This window comes from Vombatus ursinus, unplaced genomic scaffold (genome assembly GCF_900497805.2).
Source record: "Vombatus ursinus unplaced genomic scaffold, bare-nosed wombat genome assembly UNPS02014779.1, whole genome shotgun sequence".
Classification (NCBI taxonomy): Eukaryota; Metazoa; Chordata; class Mammalia; order Diprotodontia; family Vombatidae; genus Vombatus; species Vombatus ursinus.
Genome location: NW_020954557.1, coordinates 14,291,491 through 14,310,241, shown reverse-complemented (window position 1 = coordinate 14,310,241; position 18,751 = coordinate 14,291,491). Strand labels below are relative to the sequence as shown.

The 18,751-nt window shown below is 38.8% G+C and overlaps 1 protein-coding gene across 4 annotated transcripts in view; it reads right to left on the bottom strand.

The window, feature by feature from the left end:
• The window catches only part of HECW2 (HECT, C2 and WW domain containing E3 ubiquitin protein ligase 2), a 433,607-nt gene that overhangs the window by 102,897 nt on the left and 311,959 nt on the right, over positions 1–18,751 (bottom strand). For all 4 annotated transcript variants that reach the window (XM_027865816.1, XM_027865818.1, XM_027865817.1 and 1 more), the window contains 3 exons: positions 18,168–18,271; positions 17,504–17,628; positions 6,893–7,078 (listed from right to left, as the gene is read on the bottom strand). In XM_027865816.1, coding sequence (XP_027721617.1) covers positions 6,893–7,078; positions 17,504–17,628; positions 18,168–18,271 — 415 coding nt within the window. The remainder of the gene's footprint in view (positions 1–6,892; positions 7,079–17,503; positions 17,629–18,167; positions 18,272–18,751) is intronic.

Genomic DNA, 18,751 nt, shown 5'->3' with positions numbered 1-18,751 from the left:
TATATACACACATAAATATATATACATATGCATATATATGTAGTGTGTGTGTGTGTGTGTGTGTGTGTGTGTGTAGCATGAAAAGTTTCAAATTGGAACCCTGAATGAATTTTCCCACACAAACTGCTGCACAGAGTAGGTCAGATTAGGTTCTATTCACACTGAGGGTACATTATGGGTTACACGCTTTTGTGGATTGGCCTCAAATATTAACCACCATTTATAACATTTTTTCTATGGGTAAATGAATTCTGAGTTCCAAACAAGAGACTTGCAAATGAACTTCTGGAAAAGAACTTGTTTATCAACTGGGGATCACTGAATCCAGACTCGGACTCATGCCATAATTAGTCTAACTTATTAAGCCAAATAGAACATCAGATTCTGGTGAAATCAGAAACCAGAAGTGGGCACTGACTATGATAGTCTTCCTCCAATGAAAACTCCACCTCTGCCATCACTTTGCTGCTGCTGCCACCTCAATTATCATCTTCAGGATACAGTTTGAGAACCAGTCAATGGGCCAAACATTGACTCATATGCATGAAAACCAGGGCCAGCATCAGCTATAAAAGCTAAGGATACAAATATATTCCTAGATTTGGAAAAGTACATTTTTTTTTAAAGAGGTAAGAACACAAGACACTTACAAGTTCTTTGATGACAATGACTGGTTCCACTTTTGTCTTTAGATTCCCAATGCTTAGCACAGTGCCAAGAACATAATAAGTGCTTAAATAAATGCTTGCTGATTGTTTTCTTGATGAATCATTTTAAATGAGATGGAATTCTCCCACATAGGACTTATTCGGCTTGAATTGGGTAGGATCTCTAAGTATTTCCAATCTTTACCTAGGAAGAAGTGACTGAAAAATATCTCCTAAGCTAGATGAGGTGGGAAGAACAAGGAAGAGGTCAGGGAAAAAGAAATTATAAACTTACTATCATTTCAGTCACTTCAAGAAAAAGAAAGAATAGCACTAATAAGGGAGGCAAACCATTTTTGTAAAATAAAATCGACATTTGCCTTATGGCATGAATTCTGAAAGTGTTAAAATTAACTCCAAAGTTTTACTTTACTAGTCTCCAAAATAATGTCTTAGACTTTTTTTTTTAACTACACCCCTTTTCAAACTAGGTGTTTTAGAAAAAAAAATAGGCCAAGTAAAGTAACTGAGGGCCCTGTACTTTCTTCTTTCCAAAGCTAAATTTCTTGAATGAATTTGATGCTGACTGCCCCCACTACTTCTTCCTCACTATCATTAACTACTTGCAATCTAATTTCTGCCCTCTACCACACTATTGAAACTGCATTCTTCAAAGTGGTTAACAATCTCCTGATTGCTAAATCTCATAGCCTGTTCTCAGTCCCCATTCTTGTGGCTTATACTTATACAAACATTTATAATTTCCAAAATACTTTAATATATTTCCAAAAGGAGGGTGGTGCAGTCAAAGTCATACTCCCAGGGCTTTTCCCTGTCAGGAGGGTCTGACACCTACCAGGTCTTCTCCAGACTCTGGTTCTCATCCATCACTTGAATTAGATTGTAAGCTCCTTGAAGGCAGGGACCGTCTTTTGTTTCTTTTTGCATCCTGAATGCTTAGCACGATGTCTGGCACATAGTAGGCACTTAATTATTGTTTATTGATTGATTGACAGAAGACCTGGTTTTGATACCTCTGTGATCTTGGACAAATCATTTAACTTCTCTGAGGATCAGTTTATTTATCTATCAAATGAGGGGGCTGAATCAGATAACCTCTAAGGCGCCTTCAAATTCTAAATCTATGATTCTACAGTTCTTTTTGTATTGTTAATATTTACAAAGCATTCTCCTCACAATAATCCTGCGAGGTAAGAAATGAAAGTGTTATTATTACCATTTTACACATAAGAAAACTTAAAATGCAGAAGGTTCAGTCACTTGCCCAGGATCACAGCAACCAATCAACTAGTATTTATTTAGCTCCTACTACATGCCAGGCAGTGTACTAAGGGCTAAGTAATACAAAGAAAGGCAAAAAACGGTCTGTGCTCTCACAGTGCTCATAGTGTAATGGGGGAGACAACAAACAAATTAAAAAAAAAAACCTAAACTGTGCAAACAATGTATATACATAGAATGAATAAGATAGTCTCAGTGGGAAGGTATTAAGATTTAGGAGGACTGGGAAAGACTTCTTGCAGAAGGTGGGACTGTGACTCAGACTTCAGGGAAGCAAGGAGGTGGAGATACTGAGAGAGAGGCATGAGGGGCACAACCAATGAAAACATGCAGAGTTAAGAGATGGAATGTAACGTGTGAGGAGCAACAGGACCGGCGTCACTAGAGTACAGCACACTTGGTGGGTAGTAAGGCGCAAGCAGACTGGAAGGGCCGAGAGGGACCGGGTTGTCAAGGGCTTTAAGAGCCAAAGAGAGCGTTTTATATTTGGTCACATAGTGAGAAAGCATCAAGACTAGAACCTCTGACTCCATCACCATGGCTCTTACTACTCTCAGATGTGCTTCTGTCTCTAAACACTAGTACCTCTGCATTTCTCATCTAGCTTCACTACTTTGGGGCTTTGCTGCCTGACTTCTCCACCATGCCCTGATGTTGGGTACTTCCACCTACCCTGACGTTTTCAGCTTCCTTATATATTCTGTCTTCCCCATTAGATTGTAAGCTCTTTGAGGGCAAAGATTGGTTTTTTTTTAAATTTTTGTGTATTTATATTCCCATGCCTGGCTCGTGGTAGGTAATTAATAAATGTTTATTTGATTTTGAGATAGAGGGCCTTAGGGTTTCTCACCCTCAATATCCCTCTTCCATGCTGGTCCACTCCCATGATGATCTTTTGGGGATGATCCCAGGCCAGTCATGCTTCACTTCCTTCCTGGCTGTGAGGACTTTGTCATAATGTCCCACACCCCAATTAAAATGTAAGATCATTAAGGGTAGGAACTGTGTTTCTTTTTGCTTATAGTTATCCTCAGTGCTTAGTATAGTGCCTTGAACGTGGTAAGCACTTAAGGGCTTGTTACCCACCTACCTACCATGACACTCTCGGGCTTCTGCTTCTCACAGACCTCTAAGGAAGGTTGGACAGGTTTCATTTCCATTTTATAGATGAGGCAAATAACATCCAGAGAGATTGAAGCACTTTCCCAAAGTCCCATAGTTAAGTAGCATAGCCAGGACTGGGATATAGGTCTCCTGCTTCCTAAGCCTAGGTCTTAATTCTTACTACATCATTTGCCACATAATTTCCTTAAAGTCATGAGATTAGCAAAGTGAAAATTATCCTGTTGAATGAATATCTATATACACATATATAAATATAAACACACATAACTGTATATATGTACATATAAACATATACTTTATATCCTCCAATTGGAGCTAATTTTTTGCCTTTTAGATATATTATTCCCTTGAGCTAAAACTAACACACTAATGGGCTAATGGTCAAACTCGGCCAAGAGCTATAAATATCAAAGATCACTAAATAACCAACATTTTAGTGCCAACAAATACTTATTTCCTACTTAAACCTAAAACCTGCATATTACCACCATGATCCAGAGTCCAAATGTCTTTGATTTTCTCCTTCCTGGGAAAGGCAAAAATCACTGCACCTTTAGAATGACACACAAGTGGATTTTATTTCCCTTTCTAATAAGTGGCTTTCTTTCTCATAATGTAGTTTTCCATTTGGGGCAAATCAATCTATATCACATACATCAAAAAATGCCCCTTAGATCTGACAGGTGCACACATGTAGTAGTATCATAAGCTCAGCCTAGGCAAAAATTAACACCATTCCTGCCTGGTACCTTTCTCTCTCTCTTTCTTTCTCTCTTTCTTTCTCTCTCTCTCTCTCTCTCTCTCTCTCTCTCACACACACACACCAGGTCACAGATGTCTTGATTCTGAATATGAGGATACTAATTTAAGGTTCAAGTAGTAAAAAGTAGTAGTTCAAGTAGTAGTAGAAAGAGAAAGTTGGTTCCTTCACACTCAACATTAGGGATCACTTGTCTCTGAGAAAGCTACGGGTTTTTTTTTGTTTAACATTTAATAGTTGCTTGCTATATTCTATAGAGTGTCAGATAATCACAGGTTTAGAGTTGGAAGGGGTACTACCAATCATCAAGTTCAATTCTCTCCCTTCCACTTTACAAGTTAGAAAACTGTGCCCCAGAGAGAAATTAAGTAACATTACTAAAGTAACACAGATACCAAAAGGAGCCAAGATTTGAATCCAGGTCTCTACCTCCAAAACCAGCATTTATTCTACCATATAATGTTGTCTCTGCAAATTGTATTTAAAATTTAAATTACTTTTAAAATATTCATAGACAAAAAGAAGTTTGGTATCTTTAGAAGTTCTAGGAACAGAAACACCCAAGCTGGAAAAGCGCTAAGATTCTAAAGCTAAAAGTCAAAACATAGACAAGATAGAAGCAGATTGGGGTCTTGGGGTGGATGAATGTTGGGTCTTTTCTGACTAGTAAACAGATCATCATTGAGGAGACTGAAGTTGCTACCATTATTCCCATCTTTCTTTTTAAAGGTTTATCTTGGAAGATGGCAGTTACCAGATGGAGCAGGTCCCAGGAAATTATAGAAAGATATCATCCAGTGGAATAATTCCCCAGATGCTTGCTGACACCAACAGAAAGAAATCCCAGATAAAGATTTTAGTTAAAGTATTAGCTTAAGTACTTAATTAAAGGTGTGGTACCTGAAGCGGCACCATCTGTAGGTTGAGTGCTAAGCTCTTAGGTCTTTCTGGTTCTGGGTACAGGATTAGCAGAGATGCAGCAAACTCTTTCAAACCTCTAAGAGGCAAAATAGCTTGAGGCCTTCTCAAGTCAGAAATGCTAGCAACTTGTAGGACCAAATATTCATAAGCCAACACTCAGATATTTTGCAAGGAATGACTGGAAGAGTCAAAGCGAATTCTCCACAAGTATATGTGCTTGTATTTATGTATATATGAATGCCAGACTAGAAAAAAAAATTTCTACTCTAGTAGCACTTTCTCTGTCCTTTAACCTCTTAAGAAGAGAAAAGGGGAAGATAAAAGATAAAGAATATTGCATGCACACAGACAGAGTACTTGGTATATAGTAGGTCCTTAATATATGCTTGTTGATAGATTGATTGGTAATTTATAGAGAAAGTACTGATGCACACATATATATTTGTGTATATATATATGCATCTATATGCACACATAAATATTTGTGTATATATGATCTCATATATATGATCCCATATGTGTGTGTGTGTGTGTGTATACACACACACACACACACACACACATACCCTATTTTGTTTTTTGTTTTTTTCTTGGCAAAGGTACTGGAGTTGTTGCCATTTCCTTCTCCAGCTCATTTTACAGATGAGAAAACTGAGGCAAATGGCATTAAGTGACTTGCCCAGTGTCACACAGCTAGTAAGTGTCTGAGGCTGAATTTGAACTCATGATTCCAAGCCCAGAGCTCTATCTATTGTGCCACCTAGCTGCCCCTTATTATTCATCCAGAGATTCTTGTAGAGATTCCTCACCATTCGGTAGTAGATACTTACATTACTGGTATAAAATCCTTGAATATGCGATTTAATTCAATACATATTTATTACATACCTACTAAGTGCAAAAGCACTGTGCGAGGTGCTGAAGATTCACAATGAAGAAACAACAAAGTCCCTGCCCTTGGAGAGTTTATAATCTAATAGGAGGACATGTGTAGAATGTAAAAGAAACCCAGACAGTGTTCAAGGAAAATCTGAGGAGGGAGAAGAATTTTTAAGCTGGAGAGCCTACAGAGGATTTAGAGCTGTAATGGATCTCAGCAGGCATATACCCCAATTCACACCCAAAATAAAATCCCTGCTATAATTTAACCCAACAAGTGACCATCCAGCCTCCACACGAATACTTAAAGGAAGGGGTACCTATCACCTCTTGAAGCAGCCTATTCCACTTTTGGACAGCTCTAATTGTATAAAAGTTTCTGCTGACATTGAGCCTAAATATCTCTCTGTTTGACTTCGACCTTCTGTTCTAGGATCTGTCCTCCATGTCCAAAAAGCAAGAGTCTACTTGATCAGGGAAGACTTGATAGAGAAAGTGACAGCTGAACTAGGCCTTCAAAGAACAGGAAGATTTCCATAGGTGGACCTTCATACACAGTGTATTTCAGACAATAGGCTTAGTTCTAGTAAATGACTACATAGGGACAGAAAAGTGAAGGATGATAGCAGAAAATGGCTTGTAATCTAGTTTGTCAGGAAGGTTGGGAGCATAGACAATGATAGTGTGAAAGTTAGGTCATATCCAAACTTTAGAGCAGAACAACTTGATAATCCAACTCTATTATGGGGGCACACATGTAATATTCTTTACCCTTTTACCTTCCCTTTTTCTCTTCTTCAGAGGGTAATGGACAGAGAAGGTGCTACTAGACTAGAAAGGAAATTTTTTCCTATTGAGATCACACCATGTATTCTTTCTTAAAACAACAGATATATGATAGATAATTGTGACATAAACAGAGCACTTACTTATTCTATGAAAATGAAAGTCATAACTCTTGACAAAAGTCATAGGAAGGATATAGTACATACAGTCTTCCATGCTGATAGATTGTAGGAAGGAAAAAATAGAACGGGTGAAATAGGGGGTCATTCTGCTAGAAGCCAACTCATACCTCTCTTCTCCACATCCCATATACTGTTTCAGAGTAGGACACTCCCAGAGACCTGCCTTATCCTAGTAACACCGGAACAGAGGTAGGCAGGGCTGTGAAGGACTGAGTTGTACAGGGCGCAAAAAGAGGCAAATAGCTCATATCCAGCCAGTCCCCCCCAAACACCCCACTTCCTTCAGTTACCTTGCCCTGGTGATCATGCTTCATTTCCCAGCCCCTTGGCAGCTCCAGCTGTTTGTTAGCAAACATGTTGAGGAACCCCACTAGGTCCCGATTATGCTGGTAGCGTTCAAAGTGGTGAGTGTCCCGCCGGACTTTGGTGATCATGTGCTTCAAACACGTGTTGTTTGTAAACATGCGATAGGCACTCTGGAAAAAAAAAGTATGAAGAACCAAGAATTAGTCCACATCAACAGGTATATTCAACAGAAAGTAAAGAAAGAATAAAGTAAAATGTGAAGAGAAAAAATTCAATTTAGCAAATTAAGTATTAGTAGATGCCCCCTACTCTGGGGCCCTCTTGCCATCTGCCCTGTTGATATACTTTCTGGACCACCATATCCTGGTAGATTTAATACACTCAGCTTTATAACTCCTTCCTGAGACTAAGAGATCTTGATTGGTAAGTACCAACTCACATATAAGCCAGTAGGATCACACCATGCCCATAACATGTTTCACATCCTATACTGTCTTGCCATCTGCCATAATGTGTTTACTATCCCCATCCTCATCCTCCTCTGTCAATCAATAAACATTTATTAAGTACCTACTACGTTCCAGGCACTGTGTGAAGTGTTGGGAATACAAAAAGAGGAAAAAGACAGTCCCTAACCTCAAGGAGCTTACAATCTATTGGGGGGAGACAATAAGCAAACAAATATGTACAAACTATATTCAGAATAAATAAGAAGTAAATAAGAGAGGGAAGACATTAAAATTAAAAGGGGTTGGGAAAGGTTTGGCAGCTAGGTAGAGAAGTGGATAGAGTGCCAGTCCTAAAGTGAGGCACACCTGCCTTTAAATTCGGCCTCAGACACTTATTAGCCGTGTGACCCTGGGGAAGTCACTTAACCCTGTTTGCCTCAGTTTCCTCATCTGTAAATTGAGCTGGAAAAGGAAATGGCAAACCATTCCATCATCCTTGTCAAGAAAATCCCAAATGGGGTCACAAAGAGAGTCAGAATTTGAATGTGTATACTATGTGTATACAATCCAGATTGCATGCCCTTTTCTACTGTACATATTAGGGCAGGAGAGTATCAGAGCAGTCTAGATGACAGATGATAAGAGATAGCATAGTGGCAGTAAAAGTGGAAGGGAGTGGATAGATATAAGTTATAGAAATGTAATTGATAGGATGAGGCATTTGATTGGTGATAAGTGGGTTAAAGAGCAGGAAGAGTCAAAATGACTCAGAGCCTAGACTCACATGGCCTGTTTGGTGTAAGAAAACCCAAGTTTCCTGACCCCTTAAATTTCTGTAGCATTTGACGTTTGACCACACTGTCCTCTTTAGGCCTTCATGATACTATTCTTCCTTGATTCTTATCCTTCCTGCCTGATGATTCCTTTTTAGTCTCACATCTTCCATATCACACTTCTTAACTATAGACTGATTCCCCAAAGCTCTGTCCTGGGCTCTCTTATCTTTGCTCTCTACAATCTGTGCCTTGATCACCTCATCATCACAGATGGGTATAAAGGTCATCTCTAGGAGAATATCTCTTAGATCCACATATCCAGCCCTAGACTCTCTCCTGAGTGACAGTACTATTTCACTGATTAGACATTTCAAATGAATGCCCTATATGCCCCTCAAACTCAACATGTTCAAAATAGAACTTGTTTATTTTTTCCCCACAAATCCATCCCTCTTCAAAACTTCCTTATTACTACTGAGGGCACAACCATCCTTCCAGTCACCCAAGTTTGCCATTTCAATGTCACCCATGACTCCTTACTCTCATCTCACAGACCTAATCAGTTACCATATCTTGCCATTTGTACCACCACATCATCTCTTGCATACATCCCTTTCCCTTCACTCAGACAACTGTAAAAAAGGCCCCTAATTGGTGACCCTGATTCAGAGAAGTCTTTTCTACTCCAGTTCATATTTCACAAAGCTGCTGAAGTGATTTTCCTAAAGCACAGATCTGATCAAATCACTTCCCTACTCAATAAATTTCAAGGGCTCCCTGTCTATGTTCTTTGAGCAAATACAAAGACCTCTGACACTCAAGTTCTTCACCACCTGGACCCTACTTACCTTTCCAACCTTATTATCCATTCCTCTTCACCACGGTCCAGCTATACTGGCCTTCTTACTATTCTTTATACATGATCCCATTTCCCATTTCTGTGCCTTTACACTAGTTTGTCCACCATTCCTGGAATATACTCCCTCTTCAAAGCCCTGATTTCCTTCAAGATTCAACTCAAGTGCCATGTTTTCTATGGGGCCATTTCTGATCTCTTCAGGCACTAGTATATTGCCCCTCAAAAAGTGGCTTTGTATCTATTTCATATGTGCCTTTATATGAATGTTTGACTCCCTTGATAAAATGTGAACTCCTTGAAGAAAGGGACTATTTCGCTTCTGTCTTTGCATGGTAATACAAAGTATTACACACAAAAAAATAAGCACAGTGTGCAGTACATAGTAGGCACTTAACCAATGTTTGAAGATTGATGTACTTAAAACTCAGTTCTCTTTCTATTATCACATAATAGATAAGGCACTGAACTTAATGTGAGGAAGACTTCAAATCCTGCCTGAGAAACTTATTAGCTCTGTGTACCTGGTGGGCCAGTCACTTCACCTTTCATAGCCCTAGTTGTTTTATTTATAAAATGGGAATAATAATAGCACCCACCTCACAGGATAGTTGTAAGCATCAGTGAGGCAATGCATGTGACATGCTTTGTCCATCTTAAAGTGATATATAAACGTCTGCTATTACCATGAGTAATATGCAACAGCAACTATACTGTGTTTATATTTAGTCTCAAATTCTACTGAGAGATCAAGAAGAATAAGGACTAAAAATAAGACATTGGACTTGGACCAAAAGAAGGTCATTAATGATCTTAGAGAGAGTGGTTTCAAAAAATCAAGTGTGAGAATAGAAACTCGATTTCAAGGGGTTAATAAGCTAGAACATGAGTAGTGGAGGGGGCAGCTAGGTGGTACAATGGATAGAGCACTGGGCCTGGAGTCAGGAAGATCTGAGTTCAAATCTGACTTCAGACACTTACTAGCTATGTGACCCTGGGCAAGCCACTTAACCCCTATTTGTCTCAGTTCCTCATCTATAAAATGAGTACATACTGGAAAAGGAAATAGCAAACCACTTCAGTATATTTGCCAAGAAGACTCCATGGACAAGTCCATCGGGTCACAAAGAGTCGGACATGAATGAATGATTGAATGATAACAACACGTGAGTAGTGGGGAATCACAGAACAAATAGAGTTGAATCATTTTTAAAGTTTGGCAGCAAAGAGGAAGAGAGAAAGAGAATCATAGCTTGAGTGGGGTAGCAGGGTAAAGGGAAAATTTATTATTTTCAGGACACCAGAGTCTTCCAGTATGTTTGTAGGCTTAGGAGAAGGAATTGGTAGAGAAGGAAAGGTTGAAAAATGCATAAGATAGAGAGTATGACTGATGGATCAGGATCATGTTGGAGACAGAAAAGATCAAAGTCATTGGTGGGTGGGTTAGCATTGGCGAAGACAGAAGCCAGCCAACTTATTCTCTAAGACCAGAGGAAAGGAAGATAAAATACGTAGGAACATTGAGAGGTTTAAAGATGGGGAGGAAGGGAGTAGAGGAAGCTCATGCTGGATGGCCTCAATCTTCAAAGTAAAATGATTCAACACATTACTTTATATATAGAAGTAATGTAGTCTAGTGAAAAGAGAGGAAATGTGAGAGTCAGACACTCAAGTTCCAGTCCTTATTCTGCTACTAACTAGATGTGTGACCCGAGGTGATACCTTGCTCAAGTTTTCATTTCTTCATTTGCCAAATGAGTATAAGTCTCCTACCTCCTTCCCATGAGCAGAAAGATCAAGCAAGATAAACTAGAATGAGAGAGTTCAGCTAATTGATCTCTAACTACCCTTTCTGACTCCAAAAGTTTGCTGATTCTATGTCAAAGTATTTGAAGTATTTATATTATTAAAGTATCAGGTAGTATTAGATTCCTAAGTAGAGTGTAAGCCCCTTGTGCAGGGACTGTTTTAATTTTGTCTTTGTCTCCTCAAAGCCCAGCAAAGTACAGATGTTTAATAAATTTTCATTGGATTTTATTGGACATTTGAAGCAATGTATGTATAAGGCAGCTAGGTGGCTCAGTGGATAGCACTGGTCCTGGAGTCAGGAAGACTGGAGTTAAAATCAGGCCTCAGACACTCACTAGCTAGGTGACCCTGGGCAAATCACTTAACCTCTGTTAATCTCCACTGGAGAAGGAAATGGCCAACAACTCTAGTATTTTTGCCGAGAAAACCCCACACAGAATCACAAGGAGTCAGACACAACTGAACAACTGAACAACAACAACAGCACGTATGTTACAAAGATGTAATGGCTACTGGTTGTTTAAAAAAAGAAAAAGTACTTATCTTGGTGGAATACTTAAGCTGTATTTCCCTTGACTTCTGGAGAGGTGAGGATGAGACGGTAGGTAGGTAGGTTCAGTATCAATACCACTACTTTTGGGAAGGGGTCCACAGTATTCAAATCGTTGAATGAAGGATATAAGGTAGATGTAAGGAGGGTCCATTGTTGGAAGCCCTGACTGAAAATTCCATCCCAACAAGTGGTCATCCAGTCTTTGCTTGAAGACCTCTAATCAGGGGAAACCTACTATCGTCTCTAATTGTTTGAAAATCTTCCCTTAGGTTGAACATAAATATTGTTGTTGAGTTGTTTCGGTTGTGTCTGACTCTTCATGACCTCATTTGGGATTTTCTTGGCAAAGATACTGGAGTGGTTTGCCATTTTCTTCTCCAGCTTATTTCAAAGAGGAGGAAACTGAGGCAAATAGGGTTAAGTGACTTGCCCAGGGTCACACTGCTAGTAAATGCCTGAGGCCAGATTTGAACTCAGGGAGAAGAGTCTTTCTGACTTCAGGCCCAGCAAGCTATTCACTGCACCGCCTGAGCCCAAGAACATAAATAGATTCTGTGATTTTCACTTGTTCCAGTTTTGCCCTCTGGGCCATGCGGGGAAGTACTATGCTCACTCTCATCAGGGGTCTTGAAGCAGACTGGATCATACTTGCTGGGGATGTGGGAGAGAGGATTCTCAGTTGGGTACAAGTTAGACTTAATGGTTTCCGAGGTTCTTTCTAACTGTTAGGTTTTGTAAATAGAGACTAAATTAGCAGTAGAGTGCTAAAGCAGAGTGAGAGGAAGAGTTTCCCTGGGTAGAACTAAAAGAATGGGAAGGTTAACTAAGAATGGAGAGAAACTAAAAAGCTCAAACCAGACAGAGGACTTTGAAGCTAAAACCCAGGAGTTTAGTCTCCATGTAGCATGTAATGAGAAGTCATTGAAGGCAAGAGACAACATTACTGAAGTTATAAGGGAGAAAAAAGGATGTTTTCTCTAGTACAGGAATTCATAACTCTTTTTAGTACCTTTGGTAATCTGGTAAAGCGCATGTACCCCTTTCCAGAATAAGTTATTAAATGCATAAAATATAACATATAGGTTTACAAAGGAAACAATTTTATTGAAATATAATGATCAATTTTTTTTAAAAGTTTATAATCCCCAGGTTAAGAACTGCTGCATTAATATAATAGAACCCTAGGTTGGGGTCCAGATAATACTTTTCTAAGGTTCTAGATAATACTTTTTCCTAGATAATTCCTTTGCAGAAAGGGACACAGAGGAGTTAGAGCCTGACTTTTAATCTAATGAATAAGTAGATTGCATACTCACAACTTGTTGTATTATTTTTATTTATTGTCCTATCCCTTTCCTAAATTATAAGTACGAAGAGGGCAGAACTGTCTGATCAAAACTTTGTATGTCTTTCAGTGCCTAGTGCTATACTTTACAAACTTAAACAGGTAACTAAGTCAATGAAATATTGTCATGTGCCAGAACCTAGAAACAGCTTTGCTATACAGACCTTTTTTAATAATGGCATTTTTGGCATAATAATAATAAATAATAATGGCATAAAAACAGTATTTTACATTGAAATTTTACCCAGTTCACTAGTATCAGGGAAGAAAAAATTCACTTCTTCACATACCTGACTATTGATTGTCTATTCATCTAAGTTGCAAATTATGATTGACATATATTTAGAAGAGTATACATGGGATTTTAGAAAAGTAAATATTTTTCCTCCTCCATAAAGTCTTAAGGGCAGCCTTGATGTTGCAATCAATATATTTCTAAAGCTCATTAAAAGCCAAAATAATCATTACTTTGCCTTGCACCATTCTGTCTTGAACACTGAAAATATTTCTTATGAATACCTATAATCAAATGTATATACATGTCATCATCAACAAGCAGATTTCAAAATATAAGAATGTAATGTAACTCCACCCTCCACACATTTTGCAGGAAGTTTTGATTATAACCAGCAGAAGGCCATGGCATGTACAACTGCATACAAACAGAGGCAATTTATCAATCAGAGAAACATAATTTAAGGATGCTTTAGAATTAATACATTAAAATGGGATAGAATTATTCTTTATGAAACCATCAAACACTGTGAAAAAAACGTAAGCAAAGCACTAGTAATACAGGAAAAAAAAGGATTCAAAAAACACCAGGTTAAATCCTATCACTTTGTTCTACATCATCTTTTGTTAATCCAAGAAAAGGAGGGGGTTTTCCCCTGTGAAAAATCCTGGGAACATTAGCAAAAACACTCAAGGTAATTTCCATTGCCAGCTACACACAGAAAGTGAGAAACCTTCCTAACCCAGACAAAATTTTAATCATACAGGACTTAGTAGCAGAGAAAGCTCGTGATCTCATATGGAGAATAAGTAACAACTAAAAAGGCCCCTTTGAAAAGAGACCTTATGAAATCAAGAAGGGACAACTAAGCTGGAGGAGCTGCAAATGAAATCTTTGGCAAGTGGCTTGCTTTTACAAATTATATGAGGAGATGAAAAGTATATAAACTGTTGAAAAGCTGAATATATGTTACACGTTCATAGGCAGATGATCATAGATGAATGGGGCCTCAGAGGTCATCCAATCTAAGCCCTTCAGTTTATAGATGAAGAAAGAGAGGTTTAACAAGGTTAACTCACTCAGCAGAGGTCATAGGGCACTAAGCAACAGTGCCAAAATTTAAATCCAGGTCTTCTTACTCCATTTCACTAGATGATATGATCAAAAAAGTAAGGTCAATATTTATGCTGAAAGTTGCTGAAATTTATGCTGAAAATAAGATCACTTCCTCCTGACCTTAATAAATGTTTACATAATGAAGTGCAATACTGACTCCTCCTGATATCAGAATCATGTTGACATCTTTTCTCTTGATACCTATCTTTAGCCTTTCTGTAACAGATATAACCTGGTCTTGGAGCATCCCTGCAGAAGGTCATCTATGGGATATAAAGGGTATTCCCCAATGTTGTGAGTCCAGAGCAGAGTGCTTTGAAGGTGAAAGAGATGGGCCCAATTACAAAGCTGTGGTTATTACCTGGGCCTCTGGAAACTAGATTTATGTCTGGTGTGGCCCATAACATTTTATATGCATGTGAAGGTTATAGGGACAGACTGAATTTGATCAGGACTTCAGATCCTGAGTAAGCAATGTGATCAGGCCACATTTAGCCTAGTGGGCCTGGATATGGTGTCCTGGATGAGCCCCCAGATGTTGTGGGCACTTCTACTACCACCTGACTGTGTACCAGGTACTGCGTTAAGTGCTTTACAAATGTCATCTCATTTGGTCCTCATAGAAACCCAGGTGGTGTTATTATCCCTATTTCATAGTTGAGAAAACTGAGGCAAACAGAGGTGAAGTGACTTGTCTAGGATTACATAACTATTAAATGTCTGAAGTCATATTTAGACCCAGACCTTCCTGACTGCAGCTGTAGTACTCTATCCCCTATACTGCCCAGCTGCTTCTGGCTATCAGAGAGTTAGCTACCTCATTCCCCTTCCCCTTGGTCCCGATAATACCCTTTTTCAGTGGTCCAAGACTTTTATGGGGCAGCTAGGTGACATAGTAGAAAGAGTGCTGGGCCTGAAATCAGGAAGACTCATCTTTCTGAGTTCAAATCTGGCCTCAGACACTTACTAGCTTTGTGACCTGGGCGGTTCACTTCACCTTATTTGCCTTAGTTTCCTCATCTGTAAAATGAACTGGAGAAGGAAATGGCAAACCACACCAGTATCTTTGTCCAGAAAACCCCAACTGGGGTCAGGAAGAGTCAGACACAACTGAAATGACTGAACAACAAGGGCTCTTGTGTGTGGATTAGTTATCAGGTCTAGCTTCATTTTACTTTAGAAAAATTACTCTTCTTCATTATGTCCTATAATTAGTTAAATCTCCACTTACAGATAGAATAAATATTTCACCAAAGTGGCACAACCATAGCTAAACTTTTAAAAATCAATGAGGTACAACAATAAATTTGGTTCAACTGTTTACTTAACCAAAAGACTGAATCCCCCAAACCCAATACGCCACAGCTTGAGAAACTCACTTGCCCCCTCGCTACAGAAATTGTAGCATATTCCCAGTCTAGGAATCATTTTACCTTGTCACCAGAATTGGGCTTACTACAGCCTTCAGTTCAGCTTGGGAACCACAGGTCCTGACTCTCTCTTGGTTCTGACTTAGTGCCTCCTTGTTGCCATGACTCCCGAGAGCTTTGCTGTTCATGGACCCTCCCTCACGCTTTCCTTTGTCCTTACAATCTGCCAAATGTTGGTAAAAGATTCCAGGTCATTCTAGCATCCATTAAGAGTGAGGGAAAGTCATGTGGTTTGAATCATTGGGTCTTTCGCTTTTAAATTCCCTATGCTCCACTCTGACTTTATCCCTATGGGAATGATTCCATAATCTCCCCAAATGAGCATGCTTTGCAGTTCCAGTCCAGGGCAGGCCTAATATGGTACTAATGTGCTTGTGTCTTATTTCAAACATATTAGACTATCTCTCCTTCCCTCTACAAAACTGCCTCTCCTTCCCAACCTGCCCCATTATTGTTAAAGAGACCATCATTATCCCAACCCCGAGGAGAAACATTTTGCTGCAACCCACTCCCATGTCCATCTAGTCAACAAGTCACATCAACTCTTCCTCCACAAGGTTTCTCCCATTGGACCCTTCTCTTTCCACATCCATTACTTCTAGCCCAGGACTTCCCTCATATTGAAGGAACTCATATTGACATTAGATTGCCTCTGTAGCTTTCAAGCTGGACTCCCATATGTCTATTCTTTCCCACACTTCAAGGAGCATGAAATAGTATTTTCTCAAGAACCTATAATGTTTCCCCATAGCCTATTAGATCTTATCTAAATACTTCAACTATACATTTCAATCACTTTATCAATTGATGCCACTCAGTGGCTCCTTACTCTTGAATTCAGCCCTCCAGAAGGTCTAATTACATTAATCATTGCTTGTATGCCTTACTTAGTCTCACATCTGGTCCCTTCTCTACACTCATATGGCTACCACATTATTTCAGGTCTTTATCACCTCTTGTCTAAAATACTGCAATTGCTTCCTAATTGGTTGGTCTCCCTGTCTCTAGTCTCTCATCTCTCCAAGCTATGTACTACATAGCTGCCAAACACAGGTATTACTATGTTATCCCCTGTTCAACAAACAGGCTCCCTATTACCTCTAGGATAAAATAAAAATTCCTTTGATTGGCATTTAAAGCCCTTTATAACCTGATTAGATTAGGGACATCTAAGTGGCTCAGTGGATAGAGTGTTAGACTGGGAGTCAGGAAGACCTAAGTTCAAATCCAGCCTCAGACACGGCCCTCACTCTTATGGATGCTAGAATCTTTTACCAACATTTGGCAGATTGTAAGGACAAAGGAAAGCATAAGGGAAGGTCCAGATCCTAAGTGTGGGATCAAGACTAGGATCAAAATTGGAGTCAGAGCTGGAAGGAGTCTAAGAAGTCACCTATTCTAGGAGTTCACGAGCATTTCTTTTTTCCTATGTGTCATGGGCCCATTTGGCACTATAGGGAAGCCCATGAGTCTCTTCTCAAAACTCATAGTCTTAAATGCATAAAATTAAATACATAAGAGCACAAAAGAAACCAATTATATTGAAATAGTTATTAAAATATATATTTTTTAAAAAACCAAATTCAGGGACACCAGGTTAGGAACCTCTTATCTGATTCAATCCCCTCGTTTTACAAATGAAAAAGTGAAATGACCTGCCTGAAACCACCCAGCTCATAAGCATGGCAGTTAGGCTTCAAAATCAGACCTCAGATCCAGTACTTCTGCAATATGAAATGGTTCAACCCCTTCTCATACGTTCCCCCTACATCCTTTCCAAACTTGACTTGCCTTTAAATGCTTTAATTTTGTCTTTCTTCAATGGGTTACAATTTTCTTCAATATAAAACAAAGCTTATCTCTTTCCATCCAAAGGTCAATACAGTCACTTAGCAAGGCTCAGGGAAAAAAAAAATCTGAATGCAGATACATAACAATCCCTTCTCCTTCCCCCACACTCTTGGTCTCTAATTCCTATTCATCATATCCATCCAGATTTGAACCCAGGGCAAAAGGGAATACTCACAGGGTTAGAATGCAGCACGGTGAAGAACTCTGGGCTTATGAGAAATTTCACGGGAGGAGACTGTAACAGTAACGTCAGCCTGGACCTGGAGGTAGAGTGGGGCAGCACATTCTCCCGTCGAAAATCTATTAGGAACAAATAAAACCTTTCAAGAGAACCCTCTTACGCAGTTGGACTAGTTCTGTTCCCTTTGATCTGAAGCATGAAGTAAAAAGCAAAGAATATCTGGCATTTCGTTAAGTGCACTTGGACTTAAACAGAAACTTTTATGCCCTCAAAAAGGCTTGCCTTTGATCTAAATTAATATACTAAATCCTAATTGTACTTGATAATATCAAAATAAAACAGTTTCATCTTTTGCAACTAGTAAGTTTTTTAAATGAGTAAATTTTTCTTTCCCAACCATCCAGATCAAAGCCAAAGGTAAACATGTCATTTGGGATTATGTGGCCTATTTCCTAAACTTTACTTTCATAATCCCCACAGAAAGTTCAGAAAATTCATCAACTATAGCTTTACCATTTTGTCGCTGTTCTTATGATCCATGTCATACACTGAAAATGAGAATTTATTTGCCCAATAAATAAATTATACTCTATCAGGAATCATTATGCCCAGATGATTCCTCACCTTGCTAAGATTCAACATTGCAATTGACTCTAACCTGCATTGGACTGGTGGAAGTCTGTGTCCTCTCCAGCTCCATCAATGGCATTAGTATGTTCTTCAGGTCTTTCATTAGTCATTGTTCTGCGGATACTTTGATACCTGCCATCAAAACCCTAGAGTTACATAGTGCAGACCATAAAAAAACAAAGATCCAGTCGAGTTATTTCATAAAAGAAAGGAGATATATACACTGTCTACACAACCATCCACTCTTTTTTTGTTAAGTCTCTTTGACATTAGATCCCTAGTTAAATTAGGTTTATTTGTCCATTACTTCTTAGAAAATTTCTTGGTACATTAGCTAAATCTAAGAAAGCTTGGTATCATTTAAGGAAAACTAAATTATTAAATGTTTAAAGTGAAACTTCAGCTGTCTTTTGAGCTCCAGTTTTTTGTAAATTTGCAGTCAAAAAGAAAAAACAAAAACAAAAAACAAAAACAAAAACTCTGCATAAAACTGCATTGTGAATGAATGCCCCATGGATTAGAAAATAAAAACAACACATTACTTGAATTTAGAAAGGGTAAACATGTTTTTATCAGACTTCAAAACTTTTAATTTGTTAAATTGTAGTTTTT